At 33.5% G+C, this 27500-nt stretch overlaps 1 protein-coding gene across 1 annotated transcript in view; it reads right to left on the bottom strand.

Moving 5' to 3' along the window:
• LOC133206277 (uncharacterized) overlaps positions 1-27500 on the bottom strand; it is a 78596-nt gene that overhangs the window by 25382 nt on the left and 25714 nt on the right. The window contains exons 3-6 of the mRNA XM_061342230.1: positions 17595-18017; positions 7726-7857; positions 4704-4882; positions 3925-4333 (exon numbers count right to left, since the gene is read on the bottom strand). Coding sequence (XP_061198214.1) covers positions 3925-4333; positions 4704-4882; positions 7726-7857; positions 17595-18017 — 1143 coding nt within the window. The remainder of the gene's footprint in view (positions 1-3924; positions 4334-4703; positions 4883-7725; positions 7858-17594; positions 18018-27500) is intronic.

Here is a 27500-nt window from a genome sequence, read left to right as displayed (position 1 = left end):
CCGGGCCTAAGACTGGAAAATTTTGCACAAGGGCTAGGCACTCCATAGTCATCTGGTATGCATGCCCACAGGTCTGTCTTCTGGGATATAAGCAACACGAAGGTTCAGATGTGGGTGAAAAAAGTGTTGGGTCTGGATATATAGAGAAATTAGCATTACCGATTTTCACCTATGAGCGCACGAATATGAATCTTATCCCTGCATGCAAAACGTTTGGTGTTAAAAAATTGTAAACAAATGCTTAACATTCAAATTACAATCGCAACGAATGAATTTTAGTTTTTATATATATATATATATATATATATATATATATATATATATATATATATATATATACTGAAGTAAAAGGGTCCCTAAAATTCAAAAATACTTATTTACTTTTGAGGACTATTTTGAGGCCACAGCTTTGGATACAATGACTAGACAATTTCCATTGACATTACACAATTTTAATTAGAGACCCAACTTTACACAGAAAAGGTTCCTATATTTCACAGTAAATAAATATATTCTTATAACAAGGATTTATTCTACTCCTTTTTTATTTGCATAATTTGAGGTTTACTTTCCTGCTTCAATTTTTCCTTCCCATTTTTCTTGGGGTGGTGGTATTATCCCATAAGTAGAAATTTCTCAAAAATTATCCGAGGGTTTATCTTTTTTTTGTTGTTGCAATTTTTAAATTGCAACCAAAGAGAGCTGCTTTGATAAAATAAGTTCATATTTCTTTTGAAACTTTTAGCCCGATAGGATTATTCAACATACAAAAGTGCATAATTTCAAACCTGCAATTTGAAAATGTGTGCGTCTCTCTCATTACAATTGAATCAATTTTCTGTGTAGGCGATTTCGTTGAAGGATGTTGAATAAGAGAATAAACTGTCTCTGTCTATCAGCTATCTATTTCAAGAATTCAGGGTTTTTTTCAGAAATGCAACAAGCATGAAGAATTTCAACATCATATTTGATGATAAAGTAACAACACAGACATACATGAAATGCCATTTGATGGCTAAAGTAAGCAACAACAACATAAAACCTTCATCCCAGCTATAAACTCAGGCTCGCTACTGTTCGGAGAGGGCTATGCCCAAGGACATTGAAAATGGGAGTTTTTAAGTGTTAATGCACACCCCACTGACTGATCTAAGCTTAATCTTTACACTCCTGTCTGTACTCTATAATACAGTATAGTAACACCTAAATATACATAAGTCTTCCAGTCAAACAAAGAATGTAAAGAAATATTTCTGAAGGTTAAAGTCAATAGAACTGGCCTAAAAATAAGTGGCATTTTGAGATTCACAAAATTACAAAGAATTAAGAATAGAATGTGTCTGTGTAAATTCCTAGATGCCACAAAATATTCTAATGCTTTTGAAAATAAATTATACCAACATGGTATGCCTAATATTAGAATGGGTGTACATAAACATTGTTCAGAAAGTAAAATTATAATTTCCTTTCCATTCAAGAAAACACAGCTTTTTGAAAAAAGGAGTACATATGAAATATTGAACACCGCATTGATCAAGGGGAATTGACAGCAATTCTTAGGCAACACAGAACACAGATATACTCTGCAAGCACCCTGAATTAGAGTGAATAATTACACAATAGTTGTTGGATAGAATATTTTTCTGACACTTCAGAATCAAAGTATGTACGAGATGTCTCAATTCTAAAACTTAAAAAATGAAAGTTACATTAAAAAGAAACCCACTGTCCACACCACTCACCCAATATTCCTAGCTCTTAATATGACATATATTTCAATGCCATACTAGGCCCTTTGAGCCATAATTTAATCTTTTGAGAAAGTTTCAAATAGGATTATAATAAAATGTTGACTGCATGTTACTAACAGGTTTTAAAAAGATTTTTTTTCTAATCATCTAGTATATATACAACCCGGAATTTCCCTCCAGTCTCACAATCTGAATTCAGGATGAAAAAAGACATGACTTAATCAAATTTGAAACTAATCTGATAATTTCTCGAGAATATATATTTTAGTAATAAATAAATAATAATATACATCATATCTTTAAACAGTGCTAGGAGAAAATCAGGACCTTATTATGGCCCCCCTGGAGTTCTTAATTTGAATAAACCAGCAACATGAAGGTTGAACATCACACTACTTTCATCATTCCAGGCCCAATGGTTTTAAAATCATTTTCTAATTAATTCCCTTTATCTATAGTGTATTAGCTTACAGACAACCTCTGATCAGAAAAAAATTCACTTGAAACATGGCCTCAGGCGAATTAAATATTGTTAAATAATTGATAAAATAAGAAATATCACAAAAAAACCTTCAAATAATGCCATTTCATTGTGCAACATGGAACGCTAAACAGTAAACAACTGCAACAAAACCTCACAAACCAATGATGTCGTACACTGTGTAACAAAGACAACCAAATTTGTGTCCAAAAATTCACTTCTTGAAATCCTATACAATTTCTTGACAATATCAATACAACCACACTTGCACATATATCCTTATATATAATTGCCATTTTTTTTTCTTGTTGTTAAAATGTGCACTTTAATGTTGTATGACCATGGAATAATTTACTACAACCTCTTAAAAGGTCAATCCATTTAGGTAAATATACATTTAAAATAAGACAGCATAGAATTATATACACTGAAAACAATTTAAAATTTTTTTTCTCACATACTTTTACACATATGAAAATTCACTAACAAATATTCTACCAAATGTTTGAAAAGAAAAATTAAAGGAAAATGTAAGAGCTGTGACTATGACCAGAATAACTAAATTCATGTTTAGCAATTAATAAAAAAAAAAAATGCCCATTTCCTTCAGAAAAGTGTATATACTGTTTACGGAAATATGTAATCAAAAATTGTCTTTTATCTTCCTAAGCACCCAAAGTCAAGTTAGCTTCAATAATGAAATAAGCATCACACCCAAAAATGTGTGTGGATACCGCTGCGCAATGGAGGTCTTAATATTTATTTACAATATGTAAAATGAATTCAACTATTCTGGCCTTTCCAGCTTTTAGACCTGCACATGGAAGATAAATTTTTAATTAACAATTTCAAAAGAAGACATTTTGACACCTCCAACTTTAGCTTTACATATCAAAGTTTAAACTTTACAAAGTTAAAAATGAAGTTTTCTATGAAGTTTTCAACTATGATGAAATGTAAAATAAAAATGCAGACTGTCCATCTTTCAATATCAAAACGCTAACTATGCATAACACAATGTTGATAACTATTATCAACATCTCTAGATGCACCGTTTCAAATCAACTGTTGATATTTCAATGAACAAACTGGGAAATCAGTGGAGATCATTTTAGGCAAAGATCATCATTTATTCACAGCCTTTTCCTCTTTCTCTAGGTTAAGAATCAGTAAAGACTAACCTCCATTGTGTTGCTGCTGGTTTTCATGTCTTTGTAACATAAACACAGAAAGCAACAAGTATGAAATAGAGTCATAAGAATGGCTAAGAGAAATAAGCCTCTAAAGGTAAATGATGGCCAACACAAGTAACTAAACAAGCATTCACTCGTATCACTGTTTCATATCACAACTATTTCACTACACTGAATGCTGTTCATGAGAAGGACTTGGGCTTCGATTCAGTGTGTCATATACGATGAATCTTTTTGTCTTCTTTTAAAGAGAGCAAAAAAAGCAGGGTAGGCTCTTTCACTAGTTTTGACAGAATTAACCTGCCTGCCAGCCATTTAGAGTGTCTGCACGCACAGCAACATCTCTCAAGTTATCAAACTTTGTCATCAGAAGTATTATATAATGTATGATAATTAGGGGGTTCAAAATTGGACGTATGCAACTCTTGGTGAATGGGTGAACTCCCACGCCCATTACTGGCATTAGTCCTTGTTACAGAAGGGTCATGATAATGATTGCTGTTTGACATACTGTACGACCGAGACAACATGTCGCTGGACGTCATTCGACTGTCAGGACTTCCCCCGACTTTAAGCGGAGAGTGGCCGACTTTATCTATGGCAGAAGCTGAATGAGAGTAATAAGGAGGGGGGCTCTCTTTATCATGCACAGTCTTGTTGGGTGGGGGTCTAAAGCAATGTTGATAACCATCAGATTTACGCAGATGTTTTAAAGTCTTCTGACTCTGTCTGTAACCTTCCTCTCCATCTTGGGAGATAGGTATTTGTGGTGGTAAGCTAATAGTCATATCAGTTTGCATTGAATGTTTCAGAATTCTTCGCTCCCGAAGAAGGGCTTCTTGTGGATCTGAGATTTCTTGACTGGCTGATACACAAGATGTGGATGTTGCTGCTCCACCAAATCCAGACTACAATATCAAGAAAACCACAATTAGAATGTGTTACTCATAAAACCATAGCTGTACCTTAAATAGCTGTACCTTAAGCTGTTCCCTTAAATATTTTTTTCAAATTCCTATACATTGTAGTAGTGATTGTACTGATTTTTAAAAAATTTTTTTTTTAATATCACAGGTCAAATTAAAAATTTAGGCTTACTTAATCTCTCTCAAAATGAAATTTTGCATTACCATTGAAATTCCTGAGCATTTTCATTATATTAGCCTGAATTTTGAATACATGATCAAATCTCAATCAGAATTGTAAAAAATGAAATCAACATTTCATAAAACCCAGCATCTGCCAAATATTGATTAACAGTGATTTATTTCATCAAACCTCGGAGACATGGGATCGGGGCCTCAATTGTCTATTTTCCACATCCCCGCGGTCACGATTTGTCCACCGGCGCAACATGCGACGAGTCGATTTACATGGACTGGCTACACAAATCAAAATGGCCAATACAGGCATTAAAGTTATTGTCACTATGATGATCACAACTCGAGCAACTGTTGCTGTAAAAGAGGAAGAAAATGTAAATGCATATTTAACAACATGTGAAAGTAACCTCTAATTACCAATTGATTCAAAATTTTCCTGCTTTAAATTTTTTTTTATCTAAGTAAAACAACACTAAATCAGTTTCTGCTTTTTAATGTTACAAAGAATACATCTGAAACATACAAGAGTGTCTGAGGAAGAAAATCCAAGCTTTGTAGTTGTACAGCGTGCCTTGAAAATAACAGTCTCCCAAGCATCTATTCTCTTTGTCATATAAAAATCAAACCCATCAACACCACACATTTATCACTTGGCCAGACAGATTTCTTCATCGTAAGTGACTTTCTGGGTCTCTCACTATGTAATTAATGATATTTAGTCTAGACATTGTATTCCATCCTTGGTGTTTTTCACAATGGAAGAACCTAATTATAATCACTGTAAGACAGGGCTAGCCAAGCCTCTGAAATTCTTCCTAGGTAAAATCTCCTCCAAAAACATCAACAAGTATTTGAATTATTTACTGTTTTTTTAACAGACAGTAATTAAAGAATGAAAATGCTCTACGCAAATGAAAGCACTCTGGATTTAACTCTGCAATGAGAGTCTGATAACCCTTAGTGCATCCTAATCTTGCATGAATTCAGATCATTTACGGCTGTTACATGATGATGAAGCTTCTGACATCTGTGTTCCTTTTTTATGACATGACCGCAGAATGAACCCCTGACCTTGACCCTGAAGCCCAATGCAGACACGCTTCGACTGTCAAATTCAATTTTGCAATACTGTGACACAAGATCGTCTATGCCTCAGATCAATACTTGGGCATTGACAGACGATTCCTCTTCAGTTTCTCCCTCAACACTTGAGATGTTAGCAGCTCATTGGACACAGCAACTAAACCAGGAACCTGCCTTTCAACACTCTGCAAGCCATAATGCATGAAGATGTAATGGCTCAAACTTTTTTCCAATATTTTATCATGTGCTCATTACTCTGTTGATGAACCCGTATCCTTCAGCCTCTTTATATCAAAATATTTATATAATCCAGTAGATTTGAGACAAAACCTCAGTTTTCCTCTTATTTTCTTTTCCGGTGTCTTAGAGATAACAAGTTTCATATACTGACTCCCCAAAAAACACAAGTTGATTATTTCCAAATACTGAAGAAGTACATTCAACCTTAGACGTAAAAGATCAAGCTTAAAGTACCCAAGTTCTCCTTTCAAATAGGTCACTACAAATGAGCTGCATCTAAATGACCACAAAGTATTACTTCACAAAGTACCTTGATAACTGCTGTACACAGTTATTTTCTGGCTAATAGTTAAGCCCTTCCTCATTTTCTTATTAATGTTGTCTAGACGTTAATACAGAGTTCAGTAGGAAATGTGATGCAACTCTCAGTAGGACCTGTCTTGCTCAGACTTTCAGGTGTGGTTACTCAATAGGAACAAAAATGACATTGTGTGAAATACCACAAACTAGAAAAGTCTAACTAGATGCTATAAATATTTTTAATCGAAAGGTAGGGGTTTCATAAACAAGATAAGGTAATACAAAATATTCATATTTTACTGTGTATTTTTGAATAATGAACACAAAAGTATTTAAGTAACAAGAAACTCATAAGTCTTGAAAGTCTCCTAAGTACTGTAAAATATCACATACTTTCTTCATGGTTGGAGGAAAAAATATTAGTTCATGGGGACTTGATTTTGTGGACCAAGAATTAAGTAGTTGTGTATATGAATTTTACATTTGATGGTGGACTTGAATTCATAGGTCTCTTCATACCTTGAAAACAATGAAAATTTAACCCCATGGAAATAAATGATTTCACAGTATTATTAGTCTCTTAGGCTATTGGCACTTTAAACCACCTGAAACTTTTCCTAAATTTTACACTTTGGTGAGGATCCTATAATTCATGTGGCTAGTCTCCTAGAAGGGTAAGGTACACTATAATAAATTTCATAAATAGCCTCCAGCCCTGGGGATCTGATGTCCAGACCTTGGAGACATGAATTTTATATTATAATTACTGTATCAGGATCTGTGAATATTGTATTCCTCAGGTCGCTAAATCATCATATTGACTCAATAACAGCAATTATTGTATAGTATTATATGTGTAGTTTTTTTTTCTCTCCGATATAAATATAAATCCCCCCCCCCCCCCCCATAGTTTAAAACATAACTGTTGGTGCCCATGACGGCAACCTCTTTTTTTTTTTTTTTTAGCAAAATCTGAATTGGCACATAAGCATTAAAATTTTATGTGCAGCTTTAGACCTTGAATCTTCACGTCCCAATATTTAAATTCAGTGTATTTTTCTGTTGAAATCCGTTGGAAATCCAAATCATTTTACCACCCTTTATATGCACTCAAAACCTTGTCATGGTGTAAGATACGCTTTCATTACATTAAAAGACAATAATGTGTTTTGCTCAGTTTAAATTGAAAATAATTAATCAATTAAATTCTGTAAAAATATAATAATTTTACATTTAGAATTTGTCTTTTTTTCTCTCTCGCAATATTCATTTTGTTATTTAACTTTCCCTGTTTAAATGGTGCTTCTTTTATCCACACAAGTTCTGAAATGTGATAAATTTATCATAAAGACGAATTAAAAATGAACATTTATAAAGACAGAAAATTAGAGAAAGTAAATATAAGCACTGAATTATTATTTTCTGATGCTGTCGGCCATGCCAATAAATATCATATTGCTTCAACACACAGTACTCAATTTTTCAGCATGGCCAGGTGCCATTGTATGACAGACGACATCAAAAATAATAATTCAATGCTTAAAAGGACTTTTCCATATATAGTAAATACTTACTGGGAACTGTGCCTATGGAGGACTGGGGACAGTTGTGCTCATCTGATTTGTCCCGACAGTGATATACTTGATCACAAATCAAACTCTTATTTTCCAAACAGTGGGTACCATCACAAGTAAAAACACAGTTATCTGAAAAATCAAAGATAGTATTCCATTATTAAATAGCCTCCTCATCATTTCAATGATAATACTGTCTAAAACATATCACATTATCTATACTTCCTACCTTTTGGAAAAAATAACTCATTCTGAGAGATCACTCTACAAAATGTCTGACATTTTCATCATTGGATACTTTTTAACCAATGAGAAAGGTAGACAGGGAAAGAAAACCAATTCTTCACCTAGTTTATTTTAAGTTGACCACAATAAAAACTAAAAAAATAAATTGAAGTAGATCTTTAAAGAATAAAACAATCACATGTAAAGGCAACTTTCTGAGGAAAGTATCAATTCACACTTTTCTAAAGATGTGAGACCAAAAAAAAGGTATAGCTCAGAACTTAAAAATCAAGGCTAGGGTTGGATATCAGCACTCAGCACATTGAATACCCTTTCAAAATAACCAGAAAAATGCCATGTCATTTTATCCTGATAACAAATACCTACTGTAAACCAACTATTATTCGCGTCATCTTTTATTTGCGATTAGTTCGTTTAAAATCGATCCATGACGATTAACATTCTCTACAAATACAAAGCAAAATAAATGGCAATTAATATTCGCGAGTTAAAGTAGGTCACGGATATTTCTCGCACACAAATAAAAGTTGATTTACAGTATTCTTTGAAAAAAAACCTAATTATTCCATAATAAAAAGTCTCGTCTTCTGCCAATGTTATGTTCACAACTCTTATTCACAAATCATTATGCATTTCAACAATTTTAATTAATTTACTGTGTTTTGAAGCTTATTTTCTATTTAACAACTTTGTGGCCCTATTGTTTTTGCAAATGCTCTATCTGTTAGACATTTCATGTCCCAACATAGTCTCTAAGGCTATGTTTTGAACAAATTTGAATCTACATCACCTGGGAATGTTTCCACATCAAAATGAACAAGATGCTCATGTGCCACAATGTTCACCTGAGTTGCTTTAGCTGTGCTGTTCTTTAGCAGATTTTCAGACTGAGGATTTTAATATTTCCTGGAAAAATTATGACCCCATACTATGGCCCAACTCTAACTCTAAGGGGTCTTTGATTCCACACAACATGGGAATGCTTCAATACCAATATGACTAACATGGCCTTGCAGTTATGGAGAAGAAAATTATTCTCCTGTATACATGCATTATGTAAAATTTGATCCTGATTTTAGAAAACTCGGGGTCTATAATTAAAAAAAAGAAAATATAAATTTGCACAGCACTGGAATGTGCGCAAATTAATTGTTCTATTGTGTTTCTTCAAAAGACTTTTTAAAAAAAATTCTTGTAAAGTTTTATGCAAAAATTTGATCCCTTATTGTGGCATTCATTCATTCATTTATTCTCTCAAAAACCATATGAATGGTACAAGAGGTACATATATATACATATTTACAATAATTATGGATGAGCAGAGATTACAGGAGGACAGACAGTGTCAAAAATTTTGATGATAAATATACACAATTTTCTTAAGAATGCTGGGTCAGCATTTGTCATTAAATTACAGAATTTTATAATATTTGGATGTACATAGTATTTCTTTAACAGAAAATCTTTTCGAATATTACAAAATACATTACATTCCAGTAAGTAATGAAATTCGTCTCCAATTTGATTATTATTACATAAATAGCACACTCTTTCATTTCTTTCAACATTATTCCATCTACCCACCTCTATGGAAACTTATTCTGAATTTTGAAAAGATATTTCTAAATTTTCTTGGTAAAATAGTTAAGTATTTTTCACATTCAAACTTTGTTTTAAAAATTCTATATGTAATACCTTTACTGGAATTATTCATATCATTATACAATTTTTTGTAAAAATTGGTCTTTAAGCTTTTGGTTTATTGCAGTCGCAATCCATTTAACAATATGAAAATTTTGATCATTCCAAACATTACATAGTCCTGCAGTGTTAAGAATATTCTGTATGCAAGATATCCATGGATTATTGATTCCATTTTTGGTATATTTATTATAAAGATGTAAATAAATAATTCTACAAATCTTATTCTCATTTCCATGTAACAGTTTCCCCCAGAAAGATATCATTCTTGTATAAATGCATACGTACATCGGGTAACATCCAGTCTCCCCGTATACCATAAAACTCGGTGTACTAGATTTTAGGTTTAAAATATACTTCAAAACTCTTAAATGTAGACGTAGACGTTCAATAATATCAATATTTTCAAATCCCCATATTTCGCACCCGTATAACAAAACAGGAACAACTTTATCAAACAGATCTAGCTGACAATCAAAAGGTAGATTATATAAACGAATTTTTCTTATAATGCCATACATTGCCTTTTGTGCTTGATTACATAAGTGTTTCTTAGCCTTTGAAAATGACCCTGATCTTGAGAATAAAATCCTAAGTAATTGAAATCTTTTACAGTTTCTAAAAACGTTGTTGTATTTAAATGTATGTTTGGGTGATGGTCCTTTTGAAAAAATGACAATTTTTGTTTTATTAACATTAACATGGAGTTTCCATGTTTTACAATATGCAGAAAATTCATTTAATGCATGTTAAAGATCATTTGCAGTTTCAGACAAAATAACAGTATCATCTGCATAAAATAATATAAACAGTTTGATAAAAACGGTAAGATCATCTTCAATCTCTTTAGACAAATTCTCTAAGCCATTAACATTCCTTTCTGTAAGATAATTTTCTAAGTCACTGATATACAGAGAAAATAAAAAAGGTGATAAATTTTCGCCTTGTCTGACCACCCTAAACCTGGGGTCCATGACTTGAAAAATTTAGAATTTATATTATGTCTAGAAGCTTTCACATAAGTTTCATCTTTCTAATCCAGTCACTATGGTTGTTGAAAAGATTTTTAAAGATTTTTCCTTCATATATTTCAATGTAAAACTTTTTATCCCTTATTGTGGCCCCACCCTATTTCCAGGGGTCATGATTTGAATAATTTTAAATCTACACTTCCTCAGGAAACTTCCAGAGTAACTTGCATTTAATTTGAACTAAACTCTCCATGTGAACAAGGCATAAGGTAGTCTAGATTCAAATTTGTTCAAATCATGTCCTTGAGGGTAGGGTGGGGCCACATTAGGTTATGATTTGAACAAATTTGAATCAATACTAAATAATGAAGCTTTTAATAAGCTTTCAACTCTTCTGGCCCGTTGGTTCTTGAGAAGAAGATTTTTAAAGATTTTTTCCTATATATTCTTATGCAAAACTGTGGTCACCTATTGTAGCCCCATCCTACCCCCATGGGTCATGATTTGAACAAATTGAATCTACACTACCTGAGGATGCTTCCATTTAAGTTTCATCTTTTCTGGCCCTGTGGTTCTTTAAAAGTTGACATTAAATTTTCACTACCGGTAATTCTTTAATTATCTCCTTCAGGAAAAGGGTGTGCCCTTCATTTGAAGAAACTTAAATTCTCTTTACTCAAGGATACTTTGTGGTAAGTTTGGTTGAAATTGGCCAAGTAGTTCGTGAGAAGTCGAAAATGTGAAAAGTTTACCGATGGACAGAGGGATACCGGACAAAATCTGATCAGAAAACAGGTAGCAAAAGTCAAAAGGGTGACTTAAATACCTTACATAGACATACTACATGTTTGACAAGTTGGTCTGATAGTTTCATGATTTCATTTTGTTCCAGAAACAAAATGACCAATAGACCTGCCAGACCCTTCCATTTTTGACATTTCTGTAAAGAACTAGTGCACTTATGGGTTCCGGTACAGTCCCTGAAACGTTCTACTTTCCCACTTGAACGGTGAGCGAACGCTGAACGAACGGTGAACGAACGCTGAACGAACGCAGAGCGAACGGTGAGTGAACGATGTGTGAACGCTGAACGCAACTTGGTGAACGATGTGTGAACGGTGAACGGTGAGCGAACGCAGAACGCGAACGGAGCGCAAACGCGAACGCAAAGTGAACGGTGAACGAACGGTGAACGCAAGATGAACGATATATTCGGAATGCCTCTGATCTTTTCCTTGCATTGAAACTATTTTATTGTATTATAATGTCAGGTGCCAAAAAAAAAACAAAACAAAACAAAACCAAAAAAAAAAAAAACAAATAATAAATAAGTAAACAAATAAATGAATGAATAAATAAGTCAATAAAATAAATTCTGCATGCACATTAAGTTTTTAATCACACGATTTTTATCGCATTAAAACATTGCAATTGTTGCCGAACGCTGAAGTATAAAAGATATTATTTTTAGTTGGAAAATAAAAATGTTTATTCTTAGTTGATAACAAATCAGAGAAAACTTATGATTTATAGAATGAATTAAAGCGGTTGTAACTTATACTCATATATATATCTCCGTGTCAAGGCGATTTCGTGTAAAGTAATGAAAAAAAAAATAATTACATTTATATGCTCGTATTTTAAATTTTTAATACAATAACATATTATGTGTCATTTCTATTTTTCATCATGATTTATTGAGCAGACGTCTACATGTATCTCTAGATGGCCGTGATTATACTCGGATAAGATGATACAAAGATACATATTCATATTATTTGTTATAAATTCAATTTTCAGAACTTGATAATTAAGCAATATGGTGTTATAGTTTTTATTAGACAGACAAATGAGAGAGAGAGAGAGAGAGAGAGAGAGAGAGTAATATTCAGTTTTAGCCCCCCCCTTTCAGGCTTCACCAAATGTTTGTACCTATATCAAACAAAAACTCTGAAATTTTTTTCTAAATATATCAGACAGTGAAAGTAACTTTTTTTTATATCAACGAATCATATCCATTTGTTTGACAGTCATACTCGTTTTTATTTTCCTGCTTCAAGTTCACACGAAGTCCACGTGCTTGTCCTGTCAATCAAAATCATTCGACACTGTGCAGGTGTGAAAGTTTCGTCACATCGAAGAGGAAGTGCGAGTATTTCCAACAAGTTATAACATTTATTTTTATCATTTCTAGATTTGATTCCAACATTTGAATAATAAATTAGTAAAATACATTCAGCATTAACACTTGAATGTGAAACATACTCTCTGCCAATTTCAAATACCACCGCCGACACGTGTACATTTTGATCTACTATTGTTTTGTGACTTTTTTAGATGCATGTTTGTTTTGAGACTTAAATTTTTGTTCTAAAAAAGACCGTAGCTTTTTTTTTTAAATGTTAATTAAAATATTCTGGAAATACGGTACTGACTAAGTCACCGATTTAGGGGGAAAGGGGGGGGGGTATTAATCATATCGAATGGCAAACATATAAAGTAACGGTGAAGAAAGATTTTATTCTCTATAACTATAGACTTTACATATTACAGTAGAGAAATTTTGTAGTGCATTACATTTGAAATAAATATTTCCTTTAACCACACTATCAATTTAATTCGTTCTAAAGATAATAAATTAACAGGATATCCGCAGTACTATGTATCACTCTCAGAACTAGTTCTATTATATTTTGTAACAACATTTATTTTCCAGAGTAATTTAATAAATAACCTAACAGCTAAGTTAGAATAATAAAAATATATATCGTAGATATTTTTCCTCATGAAATAATGATTCTTCAAACACGATATGTTAGTTAATAAATTTAAAAAAAAAAACCTGTAACTCCTTAACTACAAAAAGATAAGTCCTTTCACTTCGGAGTTCCGAATGACAATGAAAACTGAACGATAGGTGAACGCTGAACGCAAGGTGAACGCAAAGTGAACGGAACGAAGAGCGAACGCTAAACGCTTTGTGAACGGTGAACGCGAGCGCACGGTGAACGGTGAACGCAAAACTGTGAACGGAGAGCGAACGGTGAACGCACGGTGAACGAACGGTGAACGCACGCTGAACGAACGGTGAGCGAACGGAAAAATGGGAAAGTAGAACGTTTTAGGGACTGTAAAAGGTGAAAAAATGAAAATTCAAATTAAACATAATTTTTCATCTCACATCATCAATTGATATCTAAACTATAAGATTCAACAAATTTTAGCGCTGAAATTCATGCTTATACAAAGAGCAAAGCCATACAATGTGGTAGGGGTCAGCCACATTTGTAATTTTCAATAGTAAATTGGGGACAGGCATTCATTTCAAAGCCTTTGTTTATTGTCAGCCTAAAATTGTACAAACTTGCACCATAGACAAAAGTCACATTAAACATTTATAAAACTTGTGTGAAAGTAGGAAATTTGTACAACATTAGGCTGGTACTTAAAATGTTGAAAATGTATGAAAAATTAGATGTGGTCCCTATAGCAAGCGAAAGCTATTTACCTGTGTGACCTTTGTTGAACCCACCTGTGGAATAAATTATTTGAAATAGTTACGTGAGTTATACCCAGTAAACATTCCTCAAAAGTGCTCATCGCAAAACACACCATGTTTTGTACATGTATCTCTCGCCAAAGTCGTGCTGCTTTATAGATGTTTGCATGTATTTGGTTTTATGAAAAACAGGCGGGTAAAAAGAGCTTAGTGTCGTTTAAAATATCATACATAAATATGTCAAACATTTTTAACATTTATGAAAGACGATATTGATGGTACCGGTACGGAAAGCCATAATATGCAGTTATAAATAAATAGAATCAATTGCGTATACATACATGACTATACATATATTTGATATCAGGATAACCTATTAAAGCTTCCATGCTTGTTTCCAATGGGTTTTTTTTTTTAAAAATACAGAAGGAAAAAATAATTAATCAACAATTGTTTGAAGTTAATTATTACAACGCTAAATGAAAATAATTTGCACAAACTTTTTGACTCGTTGTTATTCTTAGTTTGATCACTATGGCTACAGGCAATCTGCAGCTACGGTCATTCGATTTTTTTTTTAATAGTTACATGTAATATAACGCAAGACGTATCATTCGGCAAACGTGCCCGTCGATGATGTTCAAGTGCAGATGTTTAAATGTCTCCTCCCCCTGATTTAAATAGATGAAACTCAAATAGGTTCGGTACAACTTTTCGGAATTTGGTGTATCTATAGGCATTTAAAAAATCTCCAGTTGTTTAAAATCCATGTGATTTAGGTGATGTTTAAGGTGATTTTGAATTAGAAATATCCACTAGTGTTTAACTATTACCATCAGACAAGGATTTGGTAATATATTCTGTATTAAAACGGCACTGAAAAGGGCCCATTCTCTATTGCTTAAGTGCACTTGTCCTTTTCAAAAGACCAATATATGCAAGGATATAACTGAAAAAAAACCAAGATGTGTTTGTGAAATTTTGATGCCCCCATATGGCAACTTATAGTGAAGGTTGAACTTTCTCAAATGCAAATCAAATATGTTGGTACCAAAAGAAGGTCTTGTCTCGAGGAATATACCTGTGAAATATGAAAGCCCTAACAGCAACCACTGAATATATATGGAAAAGGTTAATAAAGTTTTTTCAAAAGTAAATCAAACATCAAGGTCAAGGTCAAATGGTCAAAATTAATAGTGCCCAAGGAAAGGCCTTCTCACAAGAAATACACAAGTGAAATATGAAAGCCCTAGCACCATCCGATCAAAAGTTATGGCCAAGGTTTTCCAAAAGTAGGTAAAACTCCAAGGTCAAGGTCAAGGCTCAAAGTTGTTGGTATCCAAAGTAAGGTCTTGTCACAAGGATTACATAAGTAAAGTATGAAAGCCCTAGCACCAACTATTCAAAAGTAAAAGTCGAAGTTTAAGTTTTCCAAAAGTAGGTCAAACTCCAAGGTCAAGGTCAATGGGCTACAATTGTTGGTATCCAAACGAAGGTCTTGTCACAAGGAATACACATGTGAAGTATGAAAGGCCTAGCACCAACTATTCAAAAGTTATTGCCAAGGTTAGATTTTTTTAAAGTACGTCAAACTCCAAGGTCAAGGTCAAAGGGTCAAAGTTGTTAGTATCCAAAGGAAGGTCTTGTCACAAGAAGTACATATGTTAAGTATGTAAGCCCTAGCACCAACCATTCAAAAGTTAAGGCCAAGGTTAAAGTTTTTAAAAGTAGGTCAAACTCCTAGGTCAAGGTCAAAGGTCAAAGTTGTTGGTATCCAAAGAAAGGTCTTTTCACAAGGATTACACATGTGAAGTATGAAAGCCTTACCACCAATTGTTCGAAAGTTACAGCCAAGGTTAAAGTTATTGCCAAGGTTAAAGTTAGGTAAAATTTTGCAAAATGGGGTCGAACTCCAAGGTCCAAATCTCAAATATGATGGTACCCAAAGAAAGGATTTTTCACAAGGAATACACATGTGGAATATGAAAGCCATAGCTCCAACCAATCAAAGTATTGGGCAATGAAAAAGTTTTTATGGACAAACAGACAGAAAGAAGGATAGACAGGGCAAAACCTACATGCCCCCAAATCTTCGATTACGGGGGCATAAAAAAACAAGAGGCCCAGGGGCCACATCACTCACCTGAGCACTATGGCTAAGAAAAAGCAGAAATCAGTTCAGTCTTGAAAGGTTGAAAAGTTTAAATATAAAAGTGGTTGGGGAGGGGGGGGGGAGGGGGGGTTCATGAATTGAACAAATTTGAAGATTTAACCTATGTATTCCTATGTAAAACTTTGATCACCCATTGTGGCCCCACCCGACCCCCAGGGGTCATGTTTGAACAAACTTGAATGTACACTATCTAAGAATGCTTCCATATAAATATGACCAATCATGGCTTTGCTATTCTTAAGAAATAGTTTTTTTTAAAAGATTTTTACTATGTATTCCTATGTAAAACTTTGATCGCCCATTGTGGCCTCACCTGACCCTCGGGGGTCATGATTTGAACAAACTTGAATCTACACTATCTGAGGATGCTTCCATGTAAATATGACCAATCATGGCATTGCTGTTCTTGAGAAGAAGATTTTAAAAGATTTTTCCTATATATTCCTATGTAAAACTTTGATCACCCATTGTGGCCCCACCCGATCCCCGGGGGTCATGATTTGAACAAACTTGAATCTACACTACCTGAGGATGCTTCCACATAAGTTTCATATTTTCAAGCACAGTGGTTCTTGAGAAGAAGATTTTTTAATGATGTCATTGATTTTTCACGAATTCTTGATTATCTCCCCTTGGAAGAAGGCGTGGCCCTTCATTTGAACAAACTTGAATCCCCTTTACCCAAGGATACTTTGTGGCAAGTTTGGTTGAAATTGGCCCAGTGGTTCTGGAGAAGAAGTCGAAAATGTGAAAAGTTTACTGACGGACAGACAGACTACAGACAAAATGTGATCAGAAAAGCTCACTTGAGCCTTTGGCTCAGGTGAGCTAAAAACAGTGTTTTGATTAACCTGGATTTTCCTGGTTTAATGAACAGGCACCATGATCTGCACCAAATGCACTAGTTTTAGTCGTGAAATACCTTAAGAAGCTTAACTCTAAAACAATCCCTGAAAAAATTAATCTGGGAAAACTAAAATTTCCATCTTGATCACAGAAATTGTGCACTTATTGAACTAATAACCAGCTGTGATATACAGTATATGTAGAAATCTGATTCAAGACCTATATTTATTAAATCAAATGGTTGTAGAGAATTTCTGATGTACAACACCTTGAATACTGCAGAGTACTCTTTTTCCAAGGAAAATGTAATATGCTCTTCTTCTTCTTTTTTTTTTTTGGCCCAAATAAAATACAGTATCTAGTATAATGTGATTATTTGAGCATTGAGCTTTTTTCCTGACCAGTATAAATATTAATCTATACAAATACTTACTGAAGCTCTGCTGAAAATTTATATCCAAGGTGAAACTACTCTTCTCATCTTCTACCCATACATATATGATCTTTAACACATTGGATTTGAAATGAAAGACATGAGGGGTTTGGTAATTCTGAGATTTGCAAATCTTGCTGCTGACTACACCATGATGTCCTTCTGTTTCATCACTAATGGTCAGCTCAGGTGGTAAACAAGGTAGAAGATCCTCAGGATTAGATCCCACTTGACCTGATCGAGGGTCTGGCACTGTACCAATGGAGGACTGAAATCCCACTAGATCAGTGAAGTTTAGGGCTATAATGTTGCTGTCAGGAGGGGCCTTGATCAGGTATTCACATTTGTCATAACCTTTCTTCTGGTAATCTAGAGACACTACATCAATTCGTTCCTTCTTGGAGTAAGTGAAGCTGCAGACTGCTGAAAGGAAATAAAATACATGTAGTGAATTGAGTTTGCTTCAAATAGTTCACTGAACATTTAAGACAATATAACTACAATCTTATTAAAGCAGAAACAATGCTTCCATGCATAGAAATTCTTGACCATCTGTAGTTACTAAACAATTACAAGGGGCATACCATATATTTTAGATATCCTGAAACCGGTTGTGAGTAGCAATTTCAATGTGCATTTGTTAAGTCCAAGGCTTGGAAATCAAGAGAACAATTGAACTTCATAACTAGACCATAACTTCTGAAACAATTAAACTAAATAAATAGACTATAACTTCTGAAACTTTTAAACTTACAGCTTAATGAATTACATCATTTTAAATGACTACTTCAAGTGAACATTTTTTTTCTGTCCTGGAATTGACTGACATCAACTTGTCAAAGGAGATGGGTGAACATAGTGTGCAGAAAGCCTATAGCTTCTGATTTATAAAAATCATTTCAATTTGTGAATTTAGTATTTAGAGTAAAGTTCTCATTATTGAAATTTATGAAATTATAATAAACAAAACTTTTCTGAGGAAAATTTTCTCAGCAAAATTTATTCTTTTATTTTAAAAATGTGGTATTCGTGGGATTCGAACCCTAGCAATAAAAATCCTATCATTTTCTTTCGAGACTAGCACGCTAACCACTAGACTACCCAAGTCCTGATGAACAGTGGCATTTAAATCATGTTTGTGATATGACCTTTGACTTTATGGACTTCAAGTATTTCTCGAAAAGATGCCAATGCTATGTCATAAAAGTATATTTTTAAGGTATAGTGGGTCTTTGCTCCATGTTTTGGAAACCAAAAAATGTAGATTTTCATGCAAATTTTGGGGATTAACTTTTAAAAAAATGGAGCGAAGACCCACTCATAACAAAAAACAGTGTTATAGTTTGAGAAAATGACTCTTTTTGCCCTCTTCAGTGTGTGTATAATACTTCATAAGCAAATAATTTCAATCTTTGTGAGATTTTTGAAAATTGTAGAGATTTTACATAAAGTATATCTTAATGTTAGATGAAATATCAAGGAAATTTTTGATATAATTAAAATTTACTTTTTCACCTTCATGTTTGTCACACTATAGGCTTTTCGCATCATGTTCAACCATCTTCTTTAGCTGGCAAAAGCACATATATAAAACAGATCCATCTAACACTTGACGACCAACTTCTATCAGATGTATAGCTCTTACTTTTACTTAAGCATATTGATGTCTATCATTTATAGTTTGAAAGTTATGGCCAGAATCGAAGTTTCAGACAAGATGACTTAGCAAAATTAATATGCCCCTGACCATAGGGCATAAAAATAAATATCTTGAAATAAGAAAGATAATACAAGATTAGGAAGTTTGTCCAAAATAATCTTAACTAAAAACTTAAACTGTTTAATCATCTAAAAATTGTAGGTCAGATGCAATCATCCAAAGCAGGTCTGGTAGTGTACATCCGTAGATGTGATTTCCATGCAAATTTTGACCAGGTAAGGCTTACAGAATTTTACTTGGACCTACTCCAAAAACTTTCGTCAATCATCTAGAAAATGAAGGTCAGATGCAGCATCCAAAGCATTGTCTGGTAGTGTGCATCCCTATACATCATCCCTGCACATCTGACTACTGAAGATGACTTAGCCATCCCAGCCCACCCCCTTTTTTTTTGCATGTCAGAATATTTTCGGTTGGAAAATTTTGCTACGAAATGAAGACCCAAATAAATTCCTAGATCCACACTTGCTTGAAACATTAAGCAATTTGACTTCAGTAAAAGCAGACATCTACATCAAAAAGAGGTCACATACAGTGATGTCAGTTTGGCAAAACTGAATTATGTGTCTTCACTTTGTTGCCAACCAATATCACCACACATTTCCTTCATCAAAAAAGAGAACTATGCAAATTTACCAAACCCACTCGGTTGTGTCTTAGATCTTTACAGTTTTTGTGTTCAAGTCTCAAGAAACTGAGACATGATATCTCATTAAAAAACATATTTCATTTTAGACCTAGTTGTATACTTCCTGCAAACAAAGAATTATGAATGACACTGCATATCTTCCAGACAATTAAAATTCTTTGCTCTCATTTTTTTTTCCATGGCAGAAGCAAAAATAAGTTACATCAAAGCTCAATTGGGCATGAACAAACATTGAAAAAAAATGAATATTATCAAAATCTATGAAAGCATTAACATGAATCAATACATGGCTAGATCAAGGCTGATTGTGAGACCCATGACTCAGCAACGCGGTTAACATGCGACATATCGCTTTGCATATATTGCATTGATTGCATGCCCAGTACTTTATAGTTCATAATTCAACTATTGTCTGAAAACAGAAAAACTTTTTTTTTTGGTTGTCTTTTTCTCCCCTCCCCCTTTTCCCAAAGATTTTTCTTTTTTAATCCAGTCTCTTTTCAAAAAAAGACCAACATTATTTTAATTTGAAGTGGATGATATGGATGCAACTTAATGTTGGTATGACAAAGAAAAGGTCATCTGCACAGACAGCCAGACTAGTTAGCCATAAAAGCAACCAATGCAACCTCTGAAATACAAGAGCTTTTCCAAATATTATTAGTTCTAAGAAAAACACTTTAATTCTTTGAAGGTCATAGATATATGAGATGGTGAGAGATTTTAAAGGTCAAAACGGTTGCGTAAACTCTTTGACTGAGACATCCAGACAAACTTTCCTATTGCTTACATGCTATTGATAACCTCTAAGATGGGAGTGAAAATTTTTCTCTGTACCAAATAGCTAGCATTTTAGAAGCAATATACTTCCACATTCCATTCCAATCATCAATTCTAAGTTATTAAAAACAACAAACAGATGATGAATCATATTTCATGATGAGCCCTGAAAAGAAAATAGTGAACAGAAATGCTTGATTTAATTACACAACGCAACTTTGTGCTTAAATTAAATAAAGTAGCAGAAAAAGAAGAGAGTTTCGTGTCTGTTCTTCTGACAATTTGAGAGACCAATGTAGATTTTTTGACAAATACCATAGCCAAGAAACAGACTTTGACTGTTGATAATGAAGACATTAGAACATCATTACACTCCAGTCCATTTTCTGATAAAAATCGTGCGTCTCCTGTTAAATTACAAAATGTAGAATTGATTATGTCTGCTTTTAAATATAGCTGGTTTTCCGCATGATGATTATCAAGTTTTCTCAATGCAGTCTGTCTGCCTGTAATTGTTTTTAGAGAATGAATCCTTCATATTGGAGTTAATTTCCCTTCAATGCCTCATTTCTGTGGTACAGTGGTAGATACTATGACAAAATCAGACACTTAATTAAGATATCAAATTCATTTTTATAGCAATGATTTATTTCATAAAAACTTATTAACCAAATTTCTCCCCCTCAAAAATCAATGTGCATTTTTGAATCATGAAAATTTTGAAAATTACGATTGCATTTTTTATGCCAAACTCAATCTTTTGTGAAAGCAGAATAATTTTAATATGAAATTACGTCCATAACATAAATTATCAAGAGGCCCAAGGGCCTAATGACAGTATCATGATTTTCTCTTGCTATGACCACTCAAGGGCCTCGACAGTCAATTGAGAATCTCGAGTTTCTCTTGCTATGTCCACTCTAGCCAAAACTGGAACTCTGGTCTCACATGACAAAAATTTTACACTTTGGTGAGGATACTATAATCATTATCACATTCATGCAGCTTGTCTTAGAATCGGGAGTAGAGATATGGTACACTCTATAGAAACTTTCTATGTATGACCAGTTTTGTCAAACTCTGGGACCTGATCCCTGGACTATAACTTTTGTAGAGTGCGAAATGCTCATTTCATAAAATCAATCAAACAATTTGCCTGTTTTATTTCTGTGAGTAATGAAAAATATCGTTTCAAAGAAGTAATGAACTTTCAATATAAGATCAACTTAGCTGTGTCCTGGAGCTTGTACTATGAGTCACAATATCACAATTTTGTTGAAGGCTTAATTTTTTATTAAGACCATGCTGGACCAAGATGACATGTATCATTACTATTTTGGTAAAAGGTTAAGTACTATAATCAAAGATTTAAATGTATTTTCAATACATGTATATGACCAACCGTAGGTCTGAATGCTGGATCCAGAATCCATGAATTTCACAATTTTTTGAAATGGGTTAAGGACTCACTGCAAATGTTTCAAAGGTAATATATGATTAACCTACTCCCATCCTGCAGTCTGAACAATGGGCCAGGCAGCCATGAATTTCATAATTCTGGTAGAAGGCTAAGCATATATTATAATCACAGAAATAAACTGCCTGTGTTTAATGCCTGTGAGTAGAGCAGATTTTCTAAGATGTTATGTATTTTCAATATTTCATTAAAAGCCCCACCCTAAGGTCTGAACCATGGACCAAGGGTCCATAAGTTTCATAATCAGCAAAAGGTTGAGTACTCATCTGTGCATGATTTCACAAGTGAAAAAGAAGATATAATGAATTTTCAATGTATTACCAACTTAGTCCCATCCTGGACCTGAATCGTGAACCCGGGGCCTAAAATTTCACAATTTTGATAAAGGGTTACTGCTTACTGACCATGTTGACATTATACCAACAGTTTGCCTGCTTAATGTCCAGGAGTAAAGAAGAAAATAAATGAAGATTGCATTGATGCTGATTGATTTTGCCACACCCCATTTCAAAGTTATGTTCTCCTTAGGCCAAGATAAATAAATAGTGTGTTTCCTATACCAACCTGAGAAAAAATAGGGCAGGTAGGTAGGTAGGGAAAACATTTTATCTTAACATTTTAATAGTTAAAATTCAACTTTGACAATAAACAAAATGAGAAAAACATTGAGTTCATTTCTTTTTCCCAAAAGAGCGGCTTACTAATGGCATTTCTGTTTAATGTGTATACGATAATCAAATGCATTTTCTCAAACACCAAAGTGATCAAGATTAGGATTTCTAATAGTGAAAATGGAATTGTTTACTTCCAGAAAGATATCGGCAGATAAATTTTTCAGGGTCGGCTCATATATTTTAGGATTGGTCGGGGAACCGGAAAAACACAATTTATTTTTCTAGGCCTTATTCATAGATATTATATTTCAATTTGGTTAAAATTGGTTCTATCATTCCAGAAAGAGGCTGAAAATGTTCACAATATTATGACCAATGCAGAATGGATGAAAATTGATGGCAATAGGTCACTTGAATGAGGTAAAATTTATAGCAATAGGTCATTTGAATGAGGTGACTTAAGAACATGACTTTAAACAATGCCCCCAATATACATCTGACCAAGTGCTATTCAAGAAGACGTGCAGAAAGCTTGAGTTGATGACCAGAGTTTTACAGAATACAATAATTTAAGGTTTTGAAAGTGCAAGAGTTTGTCAAAAGGAGAAAAAAATAAGACCACAAACAATTATCTTCTTTGTGCATATATGCATGAGTCTTTACATTGGCCTTGACAGTCACCTGAGTTTTACATAACAATCTTTCCTAGACATTTCCCCTCCCCTAAAAGATATCTATGCCACATTAAAGCCTACCATATGTTTTCTGTTGCAAATCTAGTCCTAATAAAAAAAAACTACACTTCTATCAGTGGCCATGACTCTGTCTAAGTGTCTTTAAATCAGGTGAATAATGACACATTATGATTTGGATATTTTTGGATATTTCCCCATTGGGATACGACTCCAAACAATACTTTGAACATCATGAGATACAAAAATATACGAGGACATCTGAAAAATTCTTGACAGTGACTTGCTTTATCATATTTCTTAAGCTGTATTTTCTGTCTGTTGGAGTTATTTACCAAGTATTTATGCACAAATATACAATGACACATTTTCATGCAATCAAAGTACCGAAGTACTGTCATGCACTTCTATCACAGGCTTTTAATTAAAAACAATTGACCTTGCTGATATTTTCTTCCAATTGAATCTAAATTTATTTACAGGAGACTATTTAAGGTACTAATAGAGTTAATCATGAATCATTGTACAGTTTAATTTTGTGCAGAAACCCCAAATAAGCTTGGTAATGAAGCTAAGTGCTTGTGGACTGATGGTTTTATTTTTTGTCTGAGGACCAACACAAATCCTAACAATCAGTTCTGCTGTCCACATTAGTCTCTGTGTCTTTCTGCAACCTTTATTTTCAAGTCTTAGAGATCTGAATTGATAATCTCACTTATAAACATGTTTGCTATGATATGACACCATTGTTTCTTTAATTTGTATCCTTTATGAAAACTGGTGCAAAATACAAACCAATCATTACATAATATAATAAAATCTCCAAAAAGAAGATGTATGTGTATTAAAATCAGAAACGTTTCTAGGGCTGATTTCAAACAAAATCATGAGAGAGAAATGGTTTTTGGTGAAAAACAGACATTCTTAGTTATGTAGACACTTAGAGGGGTAATATGGAGATATATGGGGCCCTTGAAAAAATGCATATTGGGCGAGGCATAAGCCAAGCCCAATATGTATTTTTTCAAGGACCCCATATATCTCCATATTACCCCTCTAAGTCTTTACAGAACAAATTTATCCTGTCGAAGATTTTTTTTAAAGTTCATTTTCTCTGAGTTAAGCAAACTGTTTGGTAACAATTGTCTACACTGTGACATCATTTGATGCTTATTAGACGTCAGTTATTAGGCTCCTGGCATGTTCAAATGAAAACAACATATTGAATATGATCTGGACAGTATGGCATGTGGAGGGGGCATATTGATTTGTTATGTGGTGGGTAGGTCACGTGGAGGGGGCACATTAACAATATGATGTGGGTAGGCAGCAAAATATGGTTTAATACAGTATTCTTCTCGACCAATGAAATTTCAAGATTTTTATCAGTGGCAGGATAAATTCTTTTGCCATATCACATAATTTTTAAAGTTCTACTTCTAAAATTCATAATCCTTCAGACCATGCATTGCATGTCCAAAACTATTCTGAATGCTACATATAAGCACAGCAATGAAAATCCTAGCTAACAACAATAATGCTCTCCTCCATTTGAGTTTAAAACAAATAGATGTTGATCAGGCAAGATTCATTGAGTGCCATGATTATCAAGATTCAAGGGAAAATAAAAACAGAGAACAGATGAAAAAACACCTGAAAGATCTTGGCATCCTAAAATGGCCAGACAATAATCATGAATTCTGATCTTAATCTATGCAAGGACAACCAATCAAACATCAAAAAATTGATAAAACTAAAAGTTGCTTCTGTGGATTATTAAATGAATGTCAATTTGAAAGGATTTAATGTCTACCATCTAGCTGTTTAAATGATTAGACCTATAATTAGTTTGTGAATGAAATAAATGTATTTCACACTTGTTTACATTAAAACAACTCACTTGCCCAGATTAGAACATTACTGAAGAATGATATAAGGGACATAACTCTAACACTGGGAATAGAACTTGTTATATAAATGTATGACAAATACAGAACAAAAACAAAAACATACATAGGAGCCAACAAATTTTTTAGACACTTGCCCATTTGCATGCTTAAAATTCACTTGCCAGGCTACCTGTATTTTTACTTGCCCTACCCATAAACTATGAATTGATTTGATCTCTTAACTTGGAATGTTTAGGTAGTTCTGTGGTTTTTGTTTCCCTTACATCAATATTATTGACCTTGTTATTACATGTATCATTAGCTTCTGATCCCTTCTGCTTGTAATATTATTAGTTAAAACTTTCTCCATCTTTCTGCTGTTAAGTTGTCACTTTCAGTTTATTGCCTGAAACTGTTGGTAAGACTTATGAAATAAGTGTTGCAAACACATTTTAACTGGTTTGCATACAAAGTATACCACCAGTTCAGGACATATGCAACATAGTTTTGAACTTTATTTTCTCTTATTTCCTGAATAATTTAAGAGTTCCAATAATTGGAAGACATTTTTGCAATTTTATGATGCCTGGTATGTTGTACATCTTTTCTGAATCAAGTTTTGAGGATCGACATTCCAGCTTCAACTTTTTTTTGGTTAATTTTTCTTTAAAAAAAGAAAACGACGACTTCCATCATTTGATATCTGTTTAAAACTCCTGGTAATGTATGCTGATTTTTTGTCTAAGAACATCTGATGGTATTACGAGTTTAGATTAAGAATATCTTTGAAAGTTATTAGTGGAAAGCAACATTGTAAAGTACATGTATGTATAAACAAAAGAATATACTCTAATAACGAAGTTTTGATTTCAGTCCAGATGTAAAACTATGACTTATATCTAAATATTTACTCAATTATCTTTTTTTTTAATACAAATTTTTAATAAAAATTCACTCGCTTGCCCCCTAAAATTCACCATCCTTACATGTCCGGCAATGGGATTTGCCAGCCCCTGATGCAGGTTTCAATCCTGACATCAGAAAGTTTTGATCTATCTACAATGTTCACCATGTTTCATGGTTTGAGCTTTAAAATTTAAAAAGAAATAAATAAAAATAAAATTTCTTTAGTACAAGTGACATTTTCTGTAGAGTTGAAATTTGTAGTTTCCTGTCTGTGCCTAGGCTAACCTCTACAGTCATAGACCTCTCTAACAACCAGGGGCAGGTGCAACAAAGATTTACTGCCCTCAATGCCTCCCAAGATCACCATAATCAGACACAAGGATGTTTCTATAGGTCACTGTACTGCTCTTTATTTAAGCTTCACTAATTCAAGTTCTCTGACAATTTACTGCAAAATTCCATGTCACCAAAACTAGTAACTGATGTAGAAAAATATGTAGATGCCAAAGGATCAAAATATACATCTTAATTGTGTCTTTTGAGTATTTTTCCCAAAATTCGCATAGACAAGGTAGATCTTTTTTTTTTATTTTTCTAAGCTAGGCTTACAAGCTGGTACATTGAATTTTCACAGAGAAAAGAAAACAATTTACAAATGCACAGGTGTGCTTATGTATACATAAAACAAATGACAAAACATCTTAAGCACTTTATACTGTTGTCAATATTAGCAAACATGTATTTTCCTTTAAGACTTGCCAAGAAATTTCTTGAACATTCAAAAAATGTATCTGAATACTGTCGAGACACCTTTAAAGAGAATGCATGTTCTTTAATTCAAACACCAACACTGGAAACGTAATTCAAGGCCAGCATGGAACATTCTGTGCAGGACATTTATAATTCACTGGATTGGAAAATACATGCATTTACCTGTGTTGTTACCTCCAATACTTCAAACCAAATCAAACTTCCCAGTAAGATTATCCCAGAATATCCAATGCGCCATGAAATCAGCTGTTTTATACTTATTACAAAACACAAGTGTTCTACATGCAAATTAGCTTTCTCAATATCATCCAAGTGTGCTTCATTTATGCAAATTACTGCAGTGGTATGTCTGGCTCAGTACAGTGAACAAATTCAACCAAAAAATGTCAGAAATGATGATTAAAAATA

Source organism: Saccostrea echinata, unplaced genomic scaffold (genome assembly GCF_033153115.1).
Source record: "Saccostrea echinata isolate AGI-Se365-2 ecotype Australia unplaced genomic scaffold, CSIRO_AGI_Sech_v1 ptg000054l, whole genome shotgun sequence".
NCBI classification, from domain to species: domain Eukaryota; kingdom Metazoa; phylum Mollusca; class Bivalvia; order Ostreida; family Ostreidae; genus Saccostrea; species Saccostrea echinata.
Note: the sequence above shows the minus strand (reverse complement) of the source record. Positions and strands in the feature narration are given on the sequence as shown.